The sequence below is a fragment of the Eschscholzia californica genome, unplaced genomic scaffold, assembly GCF_041429995.1.
Source record: "Eschscholzia californica isolate CP2 unplaced genomic scaffold, dmEscCali1.0.p SCAF_4, whole genome shotgun sequence".
NCBI classification, from domain to species: Eukaryota; Viridiplantae; Streptophyta; class Magnoliopsida; order Ranunculales; family Papaveraceae; genus Eschscholzia; species Eschscholzia californica.
This window is the reverse complement of record NW_028238461.1, coordinates 52,984,587-53,001,370: the sequence shown is the minus strand read 5'-3', so window position 1 is coordinate 53,001,370 and position 16,784 is coordinate 52,984,587. Positions and strand designations below refer to the sequence as shown.

Below are 16,784 nucleotides of genomic sequence, written 5' to 3'. Positions count from 1 at the left end.
GAAATTAGGTAGTCAATTGGAGAAGTAATGTTAGACAACTACTTTTGTACATCACACATCTAAATTGTATAATGTCAGACTTAATAATACCAACCAAACAAGTGGATTTTCTCTCTGGCTTTCCTATCACATTTTTCAAGTAATTTAGGTTATAGTTCTTGGCATATTAACTTTTTGGTAGAACTTGCAACAAAAAATAAACTTTGGTATACCAATTGTACTAAAGCCTCAATTACTCTTGGTAGGGAAACCAGCACCCCAATAGGTACGCAGTTATTGTTAAGTTGGTAGTGCAATAACAAAGGTGAGTAAGTTGTCTGAGTTACCATATGCAGTTATTGGTAGCGGAATAATAAAGGTGCAATGGGAGGTCTCAAGTTCCATCTAATGTAAGTACAAATAAAAAAATATTGAACTTGAATATAAATAAAATAGTTTCCGTAAATTTTAGGTCACTTAATTCGTAAGTTATATTTAATTTCGTCGGACTTTAGGCCAGTAGTATTTTGACATTTATCGTGCTTATCACATCGTATCGTGCTTTAGGTTATGGTATTTCAGCAATTATCGTGCTTATTGCATAATATCAATGTATCAAATGCTAACATTGAAGTCAATATTCAAATAAGAAAAAAACAAAGGTGCAATAACAAAGGTGAGACCGGTAAACAAACTTGGCACCCAACTTGGAGGAAACAAAAAAAATAAAAAAAAATGAAATAAGCTGGAAGCAGAGACTTGAGAATATATAAAATGTCTTTCCCATTAGATTCTATGAATTTTCACAAGATTAAAGATCCAACATTACAACTTTTCAAGTGATGCACAAAAAACTAATCCTCAAAAGTAGGTCTATTTTTTAGATTAGTTGAAGGAACAAAAAGTTCACAAAATACATCTAGATGAAATTTGCATGAGATTTCAAGGATGCTGCTATCTCCTAAGTTGTGTATGTGTATTAATTGTGAGACCAGACATTGCATATAATACTATATATATATATATGTAAAGTGTGTGTTAGAACCAAAAAGGCAACTTCAACCCAAAAAGAACAATCTTCCATCAAACATCGATCAAACGCTTGATCGAACGCTTCATATCGCAACACCAGATTCAGGAGTGTAGTTTATTCTCGTCTCAACTTCCCACCTTAACTTTGACACCACCTCATCATACTCCGGCTCATACTCCTTCAAGGACACAAGAAACACAAGCACAAGCCGTGGGTGGGGTTAGATTTCTTGTCGAAGTATTTTAATTCAAAAACAACAAGTTCGCCCAAGAATACCAAGTTAATTAAATACTTCCAATATCTTGGATTAGGGGGCACAAGTATGTAATCAAAGAAAGGTTCATACATCAATCATAAAATAATGCTAGCAAGTTCCAAAAGGTGGTGGGAGCCATATACTTTTATATCAAAGTGACAAGTTTAGGTCCTTATTAATTTAAATTTAATGGTAGATCCAATTTTCTTTTCGAGAATAGTCTATACCTCAAGTTCCTTCACTAATTGTTTGGCTGTCGGGGCAGAAATGATAATACGACGTGCCGAAGGAGCAATAAATCCTTCATCCACGGCTTTGTCGATGAAAGATAATAAAGAGTTGTAGTATCCATCCACATTTAAAAGTCCCACCTGCATAAAATTTATATACTCAACAACGCTACAAAATATGCAAGACTTGGGACTCTAAAATTTAATAACACAAGATGCACAAAAAAACGATTAAAAAAAGAAGAAGATGTCTTCATTATGGTTTTTTTTTTTTGTTGAAATTCTTCATTATGGTTTCTATGCACATTTTTAATTACTCAAAATCCTTCACGGATTTGGATGGAGATCCTCTAGATTGCATCCGATGAGAGGATTGAATATCAGAACCGTGTATCACGACGTTCTTATATTCTATAGTGCTATCAGGAGTCCCTTCGACTTGTACTAGAAACATTCAATATGGTATAGGTGGAATTGGATTCAATATAAAAATCTAGTCTAGTATTGGCATTCTATTATATTACCTGTGAAACTACAATAGTTCATGAACTCAATAAATTTTCTTGTAATTTTATTAGAGAAATGTGATTGATAACTTTAGTAAGATACATAAACCAATCATACCGGTTTGCGGTGAATCCCAAGCTGTGCCCAAGTAATTACTTCTAACAATTCTTCAAGTGTACCATATCCACCTGATATAAACAATAAAAAGATGTCACATCGGTATAATGTATATGATCGTAAAAATTAAAACATTAGTAGGAGAATTAATAGTAATTTATGTCTCCAAACAAGACTCAAGCTCATACCAGGGAGAGCAATGAAAGCGTCGGCTTGACGAGCCATCTCCGCTTTCCTTTGGTGCATGTCAGACACAGCTCTAACTTCTCCAACTGTGACTCCAGTTAACTGATAAATAATAAAACCATACATATATTAATACCGATATAAGAATTATCATGAGCAAGTACAAGGGTTTGCGGGATGAATTTAATTACCTCCTTAGGCATGAGAGTTTTTGGAATAACACTGCAAAACCAAGAAAAAAAATAATAATTAGTATAACTAGCAAAACACCCATAATATATAGTTAACTTTCTTGATTAACTTATAAAGTTGTTTTAAGAACCCTAGACAAGCCTAGAGGGTTGAGTACTCATATAATAGAATATAAAGCAGTAAGAATGTTTTGTTCCTAGAAGATAGGTAAGTTCAGAATGATCTCCCAAATATCAAGGAATCAAAAAGATGGAATAAAATGTTCTTAAACTTTTGATTCTGCTATTTATTGAATACTGACACAGGATAGATCAAAAGGAATACTGACCAAAAGATACCAAAAGCTAGGAAATATTCATCTCCATGAATTTTATTTTTTGCGTAACCACTTATTTTATTCTGACAGGTAACATGTATGTCTCTCCACAGGAAAGACTCATTCGGATCTTAGGGTTTCTGAAAAATTTAAGATCTAATGTATTTTTATCTACGAAAATGATAATTCTTTTTTCATTCTACAAAATTTGATTTGAAATGGTACAACCCAACATGTTACTGCATGCAAAATGAATATAGGAATTTATAAAGTAAAGAAAAGTATAATAAACTACCCACATATTGCATTTAATGAAACTGACCTATTCTCATTCCCAATATAATTTAGTGAACACAAATCACGAAAAACCAAACAAAAAAAAATGATGAAACTAGAGAAAAATGTTTTAACATGATTAGAGAAAGAGAGAGAGGGCAAACCCTAAAACATGGCGACCACCATCATGAACAGCCTGGGAAACAAGACCCATCAATCCTATACTCCCACCTCCATAAACCAAATCAATCCTTTTCTCCACCTTCAAAACACATCGAAATACAAACCCAAATTAATATACAAGTGTTAAAGACCATAATCATGATCATGGACCGTAAACAAGACACTAAATAATTAATCACTTTTACTTTTTTCTTAAGCGAAAACTCATACAAACAAAACCTTTATAGGATCAAATAATGAACATATTTCGTACCAAGAGTCTTTTACAGACATGTTAGATGTATTTATTCATTATGTATCCGGGGTAATATTAAATATATCAACTCCCCATTGAAGGAAAAGGGTTAGGGTGTAATGGTGGGGGCATGAAGGTGCCTGGCCGAAGAGGACATGGTCATTATACCAAAGATAGCACGTTTGTTCTATTGGGAAAGGCCAAGTAGGAAAGGTACTTCTTTTCTACTACAAGTAGTAAGTAGTATTATTTATTTTTAGTTAGAGAGAAACAAGATCATGCAAAAAGGATGGCCCAAATAGACAGCCAGGTTACAGCTAGCAATCTCTCATGCCAAATTCATCTTAACAATAAAATTAGTAATTCTCACTCTAAAAGCTTAATTGTTTGTTGGTTGTTAAAATCTTAATTACCAAAGGGTGAACCCACCCAAAACAGATTAAGATCTTTAATGAACATTTAGGGGTGTAATTAAAAAAAACTAATCAGACATTGATCAGAAATTAGTTTAAGGAGATGGGTATGGAAATACTAGCTAGTGATAAATTAAGAAGCTATATAGATAGATAGATAGAGTTGATCAATTTGATAGAAGAAGAAAGAAAGGGAATAGAAGTAATAATATATATATATATATATATATATATATACCATTTCCTTTCCCAACTGAACGGCAGCTTCTTGATAGGTTGGCTTATTTCCTGAACTGCTCCCACAGAAAACACAAATCCTCTTAAATTTCGACTTACTCATCATTCCTACTACTGGATCCATCTCTCTCTCTCTCTCTCTCTCTCTGGAAGTATATGTATGAAGAACAACAGTTACAATCTCTCTCTCTCTCTCTCTCTCTATGTGTTGTGGGAGGGGGTTGTTAAGATGAGAAAGGAAGGTGGGAGATGAGTGGGGTATTTAAAGTCGAAACAGAGCAGACCCTCTGCTCTGCCCCTTCCAAAATGAAGTTTTATTTTCTCTCCCTACCTCACGGCTTCACGCAACATTGGACTTTTTTTACTAATCTAATTATTTATTTTAGAATGAGACATATCTCTGTTAATAAAATAATCGTAGTCCTTAAATGAAAATGTCACCTTGTAGTCTGGGGGTTCATGTTGTCTGATGTCCGTGTTATTAGTTTGAGATATTTCAAATATTCTCAAATATCTTTGTTATTCGTTTGAGACATTTATTTATAAATGTATGTCAAAGTCCTAAACCACTGCCAGCCCCGTAATGAGGCAGTGGCGGATCGTGTCAAATTGGACAATTGTTGCTCATTGTATAATTCTTTCCTTTTACAATATTGAGATTTTTTTTTTTTGTTGAAATTTTACAATATTGAGATACTAATGTAAACTATGACGGGTTGAGAGACGAGATCTGAGGTTCCAGAAAAACAAAAGATACTTGCGGAGGTATTTAAATATATTTGGAGATTTAGAAGATTGAGTTTCATATATTCATAATATTTTCATCAAAATATGTATATTATTTTTTAGTTTATAGCCCAAAAAACGGGTCCAAACAGGAGATATAGTCCTCTATAATCCTACAAATCCCTAGAATACCAAATAAATCATGATTCCTAATCTAACCTTCCTCATATATTATAACTGATTTATCTTCAAAATCCATAAATATCTTCTTCCATTTTTATCTTCCGCGTACCTTTTTGAACATTACGTCAAATGTTCAAACAATATAGACTCAGAGTTCATGAACTCCGCATTAGTTAGGTTTCATGGTTGAACATTCATCTTGTAAGTGGCTTGGGACATATAGTTTTGATTAGGGGCGTAAGGACTTCGGGAAATTTCAGTTTGGCCCAATTTAACTAAAAGGCAACTTAATTTTAAGTCAAAAACAATATCTAAGTGTATATTTTTTTCAATTTTAATGTTTTAATCTTGTAAATAAGAACGCTAGTTGTTTGAGTGATCAATTAACACAGTTTACTAATATTATAACACATTGTTAGGAGTAGGAAATGACATAGTACTTGTGATCAAACTTACTACTTAACTGACGTTTTTTATAATTTTTATTATCAACGAGCCTAATGAAAAAAATTCACTCACGGTCTTCATCCCCACCGCCATCCTCAAGATCAGGGCCGTGTGGTGGGGTCGTGGGGGGTGCGGGATGTGCGCCCGCACATGCCCCCCACCACAAGAGCCTCCTGTGTGTTTAAAAGTCTGTAGGTTAATAGTTTCGGTCTAATTGAATTACTAATCAATAAGCTCGTGACTATTAACTAACATAGTTGTAATAGCTCAGTGGTTAAGTTGGGTGCAATTCTGCGTAGTATAAAATACACTAATGCCTCCCAAAATCACGTCTCTGGTCTCTCTCAAATCTCATCTCTTTTACCAAAATATCCATCTCGCAATATTCTCTCTATACTATCTCTCCTTCTCACAAGCCCCTCCCCCTTCTTGCAAACTTTTTTATGAACTTTTTGTTTTTCTCTCCATATCAAATCTATCGATGCTCTAATTTTTTATTGTGTAAGAAAGAAACCAGAGTTCCTAATTTCAATTAAAAGTCTATACAAATCAAGTTCAACTTTATCTCGAAAAATGTTAGCCAATCAATTAGACTGTCACTCGTTGAGTTTTAATGTTAGCCAATCAAACTTCGATTAAAAGTCTATACAAATCAAGTACAATTATTTTAAATTTATGTTATCACATCAAGTGTAATGATTTCCTTTTTTTACCTCACATCTATCTTAAAGGGCCCCAATTAAGTTTGACACTTGACCTCTAAATTGTCAGCCACGACTGATGGAGACCATCCGGCAAATGGGCCTCTCGGCCAAGACACATTGGAGCCCAATGGCTAAATTGCTATATTAATATAGTTTCCGTATTTTAGTATTATGAGTTTCTATAATTACGAGTCCTAGCAATCAAGGAAAGAGTCCATAAGTTATTATCTTCTTTTATTTTCTTCCCTATTTGAGTCTATCTAGAAAATAATAATCTCTATAAAAGAGAAGTATAGTCTGTCTATTGATTCATTGAATTGAATACCGAATAAAATCCTCCTTGATTACATTGTTCTTCTTATTATTATTTAGTTTAAGCTTGTTTAATTTAGTTATTTAGCAATGAGTTCTTTAGTTAAATCGCTTCCGCAACAATCTACATCAACGACCCTGCTCAAGATCTGGACCACTACAACATCTTCTGACCACCACTGCCACTATTGTTTTTTTCTCTCTCCTCTCCCTCCCTATCTACTGATCACCTCTTTTCTGACAAACAAAAAAGAATATCTGGTTGGAATTCCTTCTTCCAAGAAATGGTTTCCCTTGTCGAAAATTGATTTAGTAATAGTAGTCGGAAATGGTTTCCCTTGTCGAAAATTGATATAGTGGTAGTAGTTGGAAATGGTTAGCGGTAGAAAGGGAGAAGATACTGTAAAAAGGCAATAGATTGATTTTTGGAACCTATTATTATGTTCAGTTGAGTCAATTTGGATACAACCGTGGTGTTTCGTCTGACACGAGTCCCGACCGAATTTCGCCAAACTACCGTGTCGGGTCAAAATTTGGCGAGAATTGTTTTCAGTCTCTCTTTAGATCGGACACAGTGTCATTTCTCTATTTGGATAAACCTTTACAGTCTCTCTCTATTAAGAGTTTTTTTTTTTTTTTTTTTGTTGTTGTTGAAATTCTCTCTCTATTAAGAGTTGGTCTAATAATATCCTTTACAATTGTACATATTTTATGAGGGGAAATTCAGTTGAAAAGAGATGGAGGTTGGCCGTTGGGTGGGGTGGGGTGGGGTGGGGAGGGGTGTAATATTTGGTTGGGAGTACGATAAGAGATGTTTAGCTGTCAGAACAAAACTGTAAAGTGGCACGTGCGAGCAGCCGGAAGCAGAAAACCGACATTAAATGGAAGCGGCCATCCTCTGTGTCCTCAAATCACGGTCACAGACATAACTGAGAGATGGATCGGCGCAGTGATTAATAACCTAATAGACAACGCCCCCACCCCCACTCCCAAATTAAGAATGTAGAGAGAGAAAGAGAGAGACGTAGGTTAGTAGTAGTAGTAGGGTTTCCTTATAGCTACCAGGTGTGATGATGAGGAAAAGGAGTAGGAGATGGATGGAAAGGGCCAATGATGATGGGGAGAATGGGGGCCACCTGCTGCTGCTGTTTTCAGAGGTTGGACAGCAAACATTCAATATTTTCTTCTATCACCTCACTCACTCAGAGCAAGTCCAACCCCAGCCTGTCTTAGGCCGAAAAAACCATTTTTTCACCTAAAATTATTGGCCTCAGCTCAGCCTCTAAAATTCAGCTCCAACCCCAGCCTCTCTTGAGGCCGAAAATTTGTTCATGTGGGAAACACGTGTGTGCACTTTTAGTTGGTGTGCGAAAAACGTGTGTGATTTTATGTATATATAAAATACGTGTTTGAACTATTTTTCGAAAAAAATTTATTCGGGACCAACATTTGGTGGGATTTATTTTAATTACTAAAATATTTAAGTTTTTCTAGAATTTGAAAAAAAAATTCAAACTAATTAGAATTACAAAAATGCATTTTGATTTTTAAGTTTATTTTAATTTTTTAATTGTTTAATATTTTTATTTTTTTTTTAAAAAAAAGGGTAGATCTGGCCGTTGGATAAACCAACGGCCAGATCTGTCCCCCCAAGTGACCGTTGTCACTTGGGGTCGGTGTTCAGTCGCCCCTAATGTTAGGGGCGACTGAGCACCGAGCCCCAGCCTCCGCTCCAAGCGGCTGGGCTTGGAGCGGGGGGCTGAGGCCAATAATTTGAATTATTGGCCTCAGCCCGGCTGGGGTTGGACTTGCTCTCACTCTTCTTGTCTCACTCACTACCACCTCCTTCTTACCCGTGCGTGCGTCTTCTTCTAGGCGTGCCGTTCAATGGTGGATGGAGCATTCCCTCGTTTACAGGGCACGGGCCAGCAGCTTACTCAAAGATAACCAACACCACATTATTCATCTCTACACAAGACTACAACCAACCGCACCCGCTTAGATTACTTCTTACTTTTTTTTTGGGAGGGTTTTCATGTCACCATAATTCCACATTGCAAAAGGAACAAATACTCCATTAGGCGACCATAATATGTAAATGAGTTATTACATTAACATAATATATATATTATATATGTTTATTTATTTGTGTTGGATAACTGTCACAATTAAGTGATTCACATAATATAGAATTACATTAATATGTTAAGTCCAATGACTACATATATTTCATGTCGTCAAATCAAATAACGCTCTGAATTATTTTAGGTATTAATTGGTCATAAAAGCTTAAACTTCCCAAACCGTCTTGAGATAAAGCTTGGATAATTAGGAAATTAGTCCATTTGACAAATCTTAAGTATCAAAGCCAACACTCATCAAAAGTGTTTGCCCGAGACCACTTCAATGGGCTATCGAAAAAGTAAGCCCAATCGTACGAATAAGAATATTCTTTTATTCTATACTGATTTCAACACACAAATAGCACAATATTTTTGTTGGCTCTAACAACTATAGAACACATCAATCTAGAAGAGAAACAAGTTCTTAAATCTTTAAGTAGACCCCAAAGAACAATGAGGAAAGTCATATACTTAAAAATTAAACATGTCAATCTTTTATCTTCTTAGAGAAATGCAGGAAAGTCATATATTTAAAAATTAAACAAGTCAATATTTTATCTTCTTATTTCACTAAGGTAATCTTACTGGCAAGAAATCAAATATATGATTAAAATCGACCTTGAAACACTTCTATTGGGCAAGCCAAGTACAACCGACCAACCAAATATTCTATTATGCTTTAATCGAAAGATGTCCTTACACCAGTTAAGATAGTTATCTAAATATCTTAGAAATGGTCTATACACATCTTCACTTTCTTTTTCTTTTATTTCCGAAAATGATTCAACGAACCATTTGATATCTCGCGGTATATCACGTGATAACTATTCACATTTATTAATATTAAATACATTGTTGTCAAAGCTCCACTAGTGAAAGTTGAAAGCATGATCATGAAATCAAATCGCCAAGGAATATTTAAGTTCAAGTGTGGTGCGATTTCTTAACTCTCAAATGTGAAGTCGAACTAGTAAATTCAACACCTTCTTTTACTTGACCTTTTGTTTATCGTATGGTGTAACCAATATAACATGACTTTTGATATTATTATTCAATTAACAAATCAAAATACAACTTCATTAAAATCCTCCAGAGAAAGATAAACAAGTGATTAAATATATTCTTGCTCCTTAAGTAATCAATTAGAATTTGACACTTCTATTTTTATTTTTCTCATTTCTAGTAAACTATATATGACATTGTAGAGAGCTTAATGTCAATAAAATGTTAATGCATGATATTGTTGGTAGTTTTTTTTGTTGAGTAGATATTATTAGTAGTTAGTATTATTATTATTATTATTATTATTTTCATTCCTAAAGTCAAGTAATTTTTTTAAAGAAAAGTTAAGTTCTTGTCCCCACTATATTTTGTACTTCCAAGGACAAAAGGCAAAAGTCTCTTTTATCAGGGTTAATTCCTTGTATATTTAGAATTAGTTATACAATGCTTAACTACTAAATGACACCTAAAATGACATTTCATTCTACAAACGACTTTTCACATAATTCTATATATATCTATAAATTAATCTACTTACCTCGTCTCACCAAAATACCATGTACTTGTTAGCCATTCATATACGAGAATATATGTATATATATATATATAGCTAGTGCAAAGGTCAAATAGTTTTCATTGGTGTTAAAGTCATTAAAAAGTTGTCAAAACAGATTAGTAGAGCTGTAAGGCTTTTAGACTTTTAGTATTTTCGTTTAAAATCTTTAAGTATTGGCTTCTAAACAAGTCTTGCATAATCTGTAACAATTATTTGTAATATAAAAATATATAATTTAATCGTAAGTGTTTGATGAATGGGTCATTATATAGATATATACTTCCGAAAGCCAACGGACGAGTTTCATTTTACTTTTAAGTATACCTTGTTTTGCTAATACGGTTGCATTTACCATTGTATTACACTATTATGCATTAATGCATGCATATGTCTAATATTTACTCTAAACTAAGTATCACTTGGAGGATTAGGGTTCAAAAGCTATATGTTCCCTTGGAAGAAATCATAGATCATATTTGGCTTTTGGAATAATGAGAGATTTGATGATTTAATTTGGGTAGAAGCGTGTGTCTGTTTGTGTTGTGTCAACCAAATCAAATAAGATCAAGAAGGATAAAACTAATTAAGAATAGATCTAAATAGATATTGTCTTGTTTAATTACTAAAATAATAATCTGCCGGTTGATGTGTTTTGATCGGTCTCATATATATTCTAATCGTGTGGCCGCTATATACATAGAGAAAATATGAGCTAGCTGTTCATTTTATCATAAAAGATAAAAAAAGAACTCAAAATAATCATATACAAATCATACAATAAGATCTAAAGTGATTAGGTGATAATTAAATTATGAATGGTTTATACATTTATTTGAGTACTCTTAAGTGATATTCAGATAACACGGGCGTTATTGTCTTGTCTTATCTCGACATCGAATGGGTTCCATTGATAAAAAAATTAATGAAAAATAATATAGCCATTAACTTAGGATTAGTATTTAATTATATCTTGTTTGAGCTGTTGTTAGCTTGTCAAAGTACACAAATTTGTGTGTTCGTGTGCCGAATCAAATGTTGGTGGCATTCAGATCATCTAAGGAAGGAAGATTGCTGTGGGCCATCTATTAGCATCATGATCTGCATGTAGATGGAAGTCCCCCAACCATGTTTCACTTAAATAGCACACAAACACATATATGCATACATATTAGCATCATGATCTGCATTTAGAAATTGATTACGAAAGTCATTAAGACATTGATGCATCGATAAGACATTGATGCATCAATTAGATACAATAAACACAATAACTGCAAAATTTAACTCTAAGAGAAAGGGATCTAAAGAACAACTAAACTACTGGTCTAAAGGCATCTAACTATTTCAGTTATACCTTTTAATAACCCAAATTTAAATAACCATGGATTTCACTTCGGTTGAGACCTCCACGGGTTTGGATTACGTGCAATACCAATTGAGCCACAGACCCATCAATTGCTGACTTTTCATAAAAGTGGGGCAGCTGTAAATACCGTCGAATCCTTCTTTTTTTTTTTTTTTTTGATGAAAGACCGTCGAATCCTTCTTATCTTTCTATAGTTGCTTAATTTAAATTGAGGCGGTCTTCCCTGCTGTGTTTGGGGTTGTCTTAAAAGCGCCCCATACAGCTCAATTTTATGAGGATTCACTAGTCATGTTGCAAGAAGGCGCCTTTATACGTTTAAGAGGAGCACTCACTTCCGTTGCGTCTGTCTTATTCTAGAGAAAATTTATCAGCACTACTAGAATCTCAAAGATATCAGAGTTGAGCTCCTGAAGAACGGGTGTCCCTCAAATTGCTTTTGAATATCAAGTGAAAGAAAGTTCCTCTCAACAAAAAAAAAGAGAAAGAAAGTTCAACAAAAAAAAAAAGTGAAAGAAAGTTACGAATATATAAACACTCAGGATCGATACATGTCCGAATTAGAATATAATGCCATATGAGCAAAATGAATTGCTCTATATATTTTACTACTTGGAAACTACAATAAAACTTGGTCTATCTCAATAAGGTTTCCCAACTGTCCGCAATTAGTAGTACAAAAAGAGTTAAAGCCATCCATTATTCTTGCTTCTACATTATGAACATCACATGCATGTTAGTTGTCTCTGATTATAACCTCTTTCTTCCCTACCATACACCTTATCTTTACTTTCTTCATTCAACAATCTCTTAATGCTTACTTGTGTACACTTTGTTTCTATCCAAGTCCCATATGAATCAGATATGCTAGGTTAAAATTGACTCAAGTCATATTTCAGACCATTTGTAGTTATCTGACTCACCCAAATAGACGATTTGAAATGATTTTAGATCTATTTGGACCAGATGAGTCAGATTTACAAATAGAAATAACAAACACGCCACTTTAGTCACTTCGATTTGAAGGGAGATAATAATCAAAATTGAGTATCCATAGTAAATATAGGTTGGGACATCAAAAATACAATAAAACTTCATTTATAGTAGAAATGTTGTATCAAATTGATTAATTGCACACTATAAGACTGGTATTGAGCTCCGCGGGGATGTTAAGATTTTTAAGTCACCATTTTCATTGAGGCAACTTTTGCTTTGCTATTTGATGATTATAAACACTGATATGGAATGAAATAAAAGATTTGTAAATTACTTCTGAAAGTACAAAACAAAACATATGTACCGAGGTTCAAATCAAACAACGCGGCAAATTTACTAGTCGAAGTTGAAACCTCAAGGAGCTATACTAGAGCGACATACAGTTACCCAAGAGATTTAATCAGTATTAAAGAGAATGACAAATTAGGGCATAATACTTACTAAGACTTCAACTAATTAATTAATTTTATTCTTTTTTTTTTTTTTTTTGCTTAGAGGTTCGACCCTTAAACCCGTTCACATTTGCCAAAACAAATTAGTTCTCTACTTCTACAACTACAATTAACAAACTATTTGATCTAATTCTTTTTTGAGTTAATTCCTATATGGCCCCCTACTTTGTGACCAGCTTCCTTTATGGCCCCCTTTTTTTCGTAAATTCAAATATGGCCCCCTATTTTCAAGTAAATGTCCTAATTGTCCTTCCTATTTATAATTTTTCAAAATAAAATTAAATACAATCCACCTCATTTCCACCTCACCTCTATCTCCACCTCACATGTCTCTCCACCTCACCTCTCTCTCTCCACCTTTCTTTCTCTCTCTCTCCACCTTTCTTTCTCTCTCTCCACCTTTCTTTTTCTCTCTCTCTCCACTTCTCTTTCTCTCTCTCCACCTTTCTTTCTCTGTCTCTCTCTTTCAACCTCTCCCACTTCGTCTTGCCCGGCAAGGTCGCCGGCCGAAAAATTTTCCGGCCGGCGACCTTAAAAAAAAAAAAAAAAAAACTCTCATCTCTCTCTCTCTCTCAAAAGATTCCGGCGAAGGGGTTACCCTTCGCCGGAATCTGTTCGGAACAGACCTTCGAAGGTCTGTTCCGAGCAGACCCTTTGAAGGTCTGCTCGGAACAGACCCTTGAAGGTCTGTTCCGAGCAGACCTTCAAGGGTCTGCTCGAGCAGACCTTCAAAGGGTCTGCTCGAGCAGACCTTCAAAGGGTCTGCTCGAGCAGACCTTCAAAGGGTCTGCTCGAGCAGACCTAGCAGACCTTCAAAGGGTCTGCTCGAACAGACCCTTGAAGGTCTGTTCCGAGCAGAGCAGACCTTCAGATCTGAAGGTCTGCTCGGAACAGACCTTCAGATCTGAAGGTCTGCTCGGAACAGACAACAGACCTTCAGATCTGAAGGTCTGTTGAACCAGACCGGTCTGGTTCAACAGATTCCGGCGAAGGGTAACCCCTTCGCCGGAATCTTTTGAGAGAAAGAGAGACGAGAGTTTTTTTTTTTTTTTTTTAAGGTCGCCGGCCGGGAAATTTTCCGGCCGGCGACCTTGCCGGGGAAGACGAAGTGGGAGAGAGACAGAGAAAGAAAGGTGGAGAGAGAGAGAAAGAAAAGTGGAGAGAGAGAGAGAAAGAAAGGTGGAGAGAGAGAGAAAGAAAGGTGGAGAGAGAGAGGTGAGGTGGAGAGACATGTGAGGTGGAGATAGAGGTGAGGTGGAAATGAGGTGGATTGTATTTAATTTTATTTTGAAAAATTATAAATAAGAAGGACAATTAGGACATTTACTTGAAAATAGGGGGCCATATTTGAATTTACGAAAAAAAGGGGGCCATAAAGGAAGCTGGTCACAAAGTAGGGGGCCATATAGGAATTAACTCTTCTTTTTTTTTTGTAAACAAGGAGATTTGGATCATAGTTAAAACTGTTTTAGTAGTAAATACAACTCATGATTTCCATAGGTAGCTTCTGTTGAGGATTGTTGACTTCTTATCATACTTATAAAACCTTTGTGGTTAATGAAGTCTATGTTCTTTTGTGAGGTATGGGGTCCTTAGGGTTTGCCTAGTGACTCTTGTATTCTTGTGGGCAGAGTTGCCGGTTGGGCAAGTGTCAATTTCAAAACCTCAAAACCAACTTTTCATGTGCTCTGTTTCTGTAGTTGACTAGCAAACAAGGACCAAGAAGATTAGCTACAATTACAACTCCAATTATATATGCTAACAAAACACTCAATATACCCACAAAAAAGAAAAAAGAAAAAAAAAGAAGAATGGCTTCTTCACTCTCTTCTCTTCTCTGTTTTCTCTCTCTTCTTTCTATCTCTATCCTCCCTTTCATTTCTCCTTCCCCACCGCCCATTACTATCCCTCTCCACAAAGTCATCACTGAAACCAACAACCCATCTTCATCTTCTTCTTCTGATCCATGGAAGATACTTAATAATCTTGCTTACACATCTCTAACCAGAGCCAAACATCTAAAAAATCCTCATAAAACTGGTCATTATCACTCAAAAATCCCTCTTTTTCCTCAAAGTTATGGAGGTTACTCTGTTTCTCTCAGTTTTGGTACTCCCCCTCAAACAATCCCTTTTGTTATGGATACTGGTAGTGAATTAGTTTGGTTTCCTTGTACAGATCACTATATCTGCAACAATTGTTCTTTCTTAATAAATTCAAATTCTCCTTCTTATAAACCCAAATTATCTTCTTCTTCAAGATTAATTGGTTGTTTAAACCCAAAATGTAGTTGGATTCATAACTCAGATGTTCAATCTAGATGTGATGAATGCTTACCCAATTCAACAAATTGCTCACAAATTTGTCCTCCTTATGTAATTCTTTATGGGTCTGGTTCAACAGCAGGAATTTTACTCTCTGAAACCCTAAATTTGAAACGGAAGAGGGTACCCAATTTCGTCGTCGGCTGCTCCAGATTTTCCCTCCATATACCCACCGGAATCGCCGGATTCGGTCGCGGCCCATCTTCATTACCGGCTCAACTCGGTCTCAGTAAATTCTCTTACTGTCTTCTCTCACACCGATTCGACAACACAAGAACAAGTTCCCAACTCACTTTACACAATGGGTCAGATTCCGGCAACACCAAAACCCCCGGCGTCAGTTACACACCCTTGATTAAAAACCCTAATCAGAAACCCGGATTCTCAGTTTTTTACTACGTTGATTTAAGAAAAATTACCGTTGGTGGGAAACACGTGAAAATACCGTACGATCATCTCTCTCTAGGATCTGACGGTAACGGTGGAACGATAGTGGATTCTGGATCGACATTTACCTTCATGGAGAATAGAATTTTCGAAGTGGTGGCGGCGGAAATAGAGAACCAGGTGGCGCATTATAGAAGAGCGGCGGACGTAGAAAGTAGGAGCGGTTTAAGGCCGTGTTTTGAGGTGGTGCCGGCGGAGGAAGAAAAAGACGAGATTTCGTTGCCGAAAATTGTTTTTCACTTTAAGGGAGGAGCTGAGATGAGCCTGCCCTTAGCAAATTATTTTTCATTTGTTGGGGATAATAAAGCGGTTTGCTTGTCTATAGTGACAAATAATGCCGACGGTGAAGATGGTGGTGGTGGTGGAGTTTTAGATGGGCCTTCTGTAATTTTGGGGAATTTTCAACAGCAAAATTATTATGTTGAATACGATCTTGAAAATGAAAGGTTTGGTTTTCGTCAACAAACATGTAAGTAATTAAAAAATTTATATGTGTAAGTTGCAGGGGTATAATTTTCAATTTATTAATATGATATACACTCTCGGGTTCTTGCTTTTGAGAAAAAATTTCTATATATTCTTTATGCAAACTTTAATTTCTTTGCGGAGTAGGAAATGTGTTGCTTATGAACCCGATAGAGTCAGCAAATATATCAACTATCCTTTTAACAAAAAAAAATATATCAACTATCATCCACAAAAGACCTAGCATATGGGAGGTGGGGACACTGGTGTTACAGATCATGTACCAGTTTGAGCTAGTGATTAGTTGTTCTACAACACAATTGATAGTATTTTGTTCGCATATGAATATCAAAATTATATTGTTTTTTTTTTTTGTTGAGGATAAAAAATTAGTGTGTTGTGCCCTAATCAAAAATATATTGCTTAGGTTTTAAAAATATTGAACATTGAAGAATTGAATTTGTCACTTACATAAGTATTTTCGAGACTAGAAATAGGACTTGGGGACTTTTGACTTGTAACAT

At 35.2% G+C, this 16,784-nt stretch overlaps 2 protein-coding genes across 3 annotated transcripts; one reads left to right on the top strand and one right to left on the bottom strand.

Moving 5' to 3' along the window:
• Window positions 1-747: 747 nt before the first annotated feature.
• Window positions 748-4,561, bottom strand: LOC147546056 (cytokinin riboside 5'-monophosphate phosphoribohydrolase LOG7-like). Its single transcript, XM_086637200.1, has 7 exons — window positions 4,162-4,561; window positions 3,257-3,354; window positions 2,500-2,530; window positions 2,311-2,410; window positions 2,123-2,193; window positions 1,496-1,639; window positions 748-1,190 (listed from the first exon to the last, which is right to left on the bottom strand). The coding sequence occupies exons 1-7, from the start codon at window positions 4,282-4,284 to the stop codon at window positions 1,095-1,097; spliced, it is 663 nt and encodes a 220-aa protein (XP_086493326.1). The 5' UTR covers window positions 4,285-4,561; the 3' UTR covers window positions 748-1,094.
• A 10,031-nt stretch (window positions 4,562-14,592) lies between these two features.
• LOC147546055 (putative aspartyl protease At4g16563) lies at window positions 14,593-16,628 on the top strand. Of its 2 annotated transcripts, none has more exons than XM_086637550.1 (2): window positions 14,593-16,403; window positions 16,536-16,628. In XM_086637550.1, exon 1 carries the CDS (start codon window positions 14,836-14,838, stop codon window positions 16,270-16,272), a length of 1,437 nt encoding a protein of 478 aa, XP_086493676.1. In that variant the 5' UTR covers window positions 14,593-14,835; the 3' UTR covers window positions 16,273-16,403; window positions 16,536-16,628. The 2 variants fall into 2 exon arrangements, with proteins under 2 accessions (XP_086493676.1, XP_086493677.1); XM_086637551.1 differs by having other exon boundaries at window positions 14,599-16,412.
• Window positions 16,629-16,784: the final 156 nt, after the last annotated feature.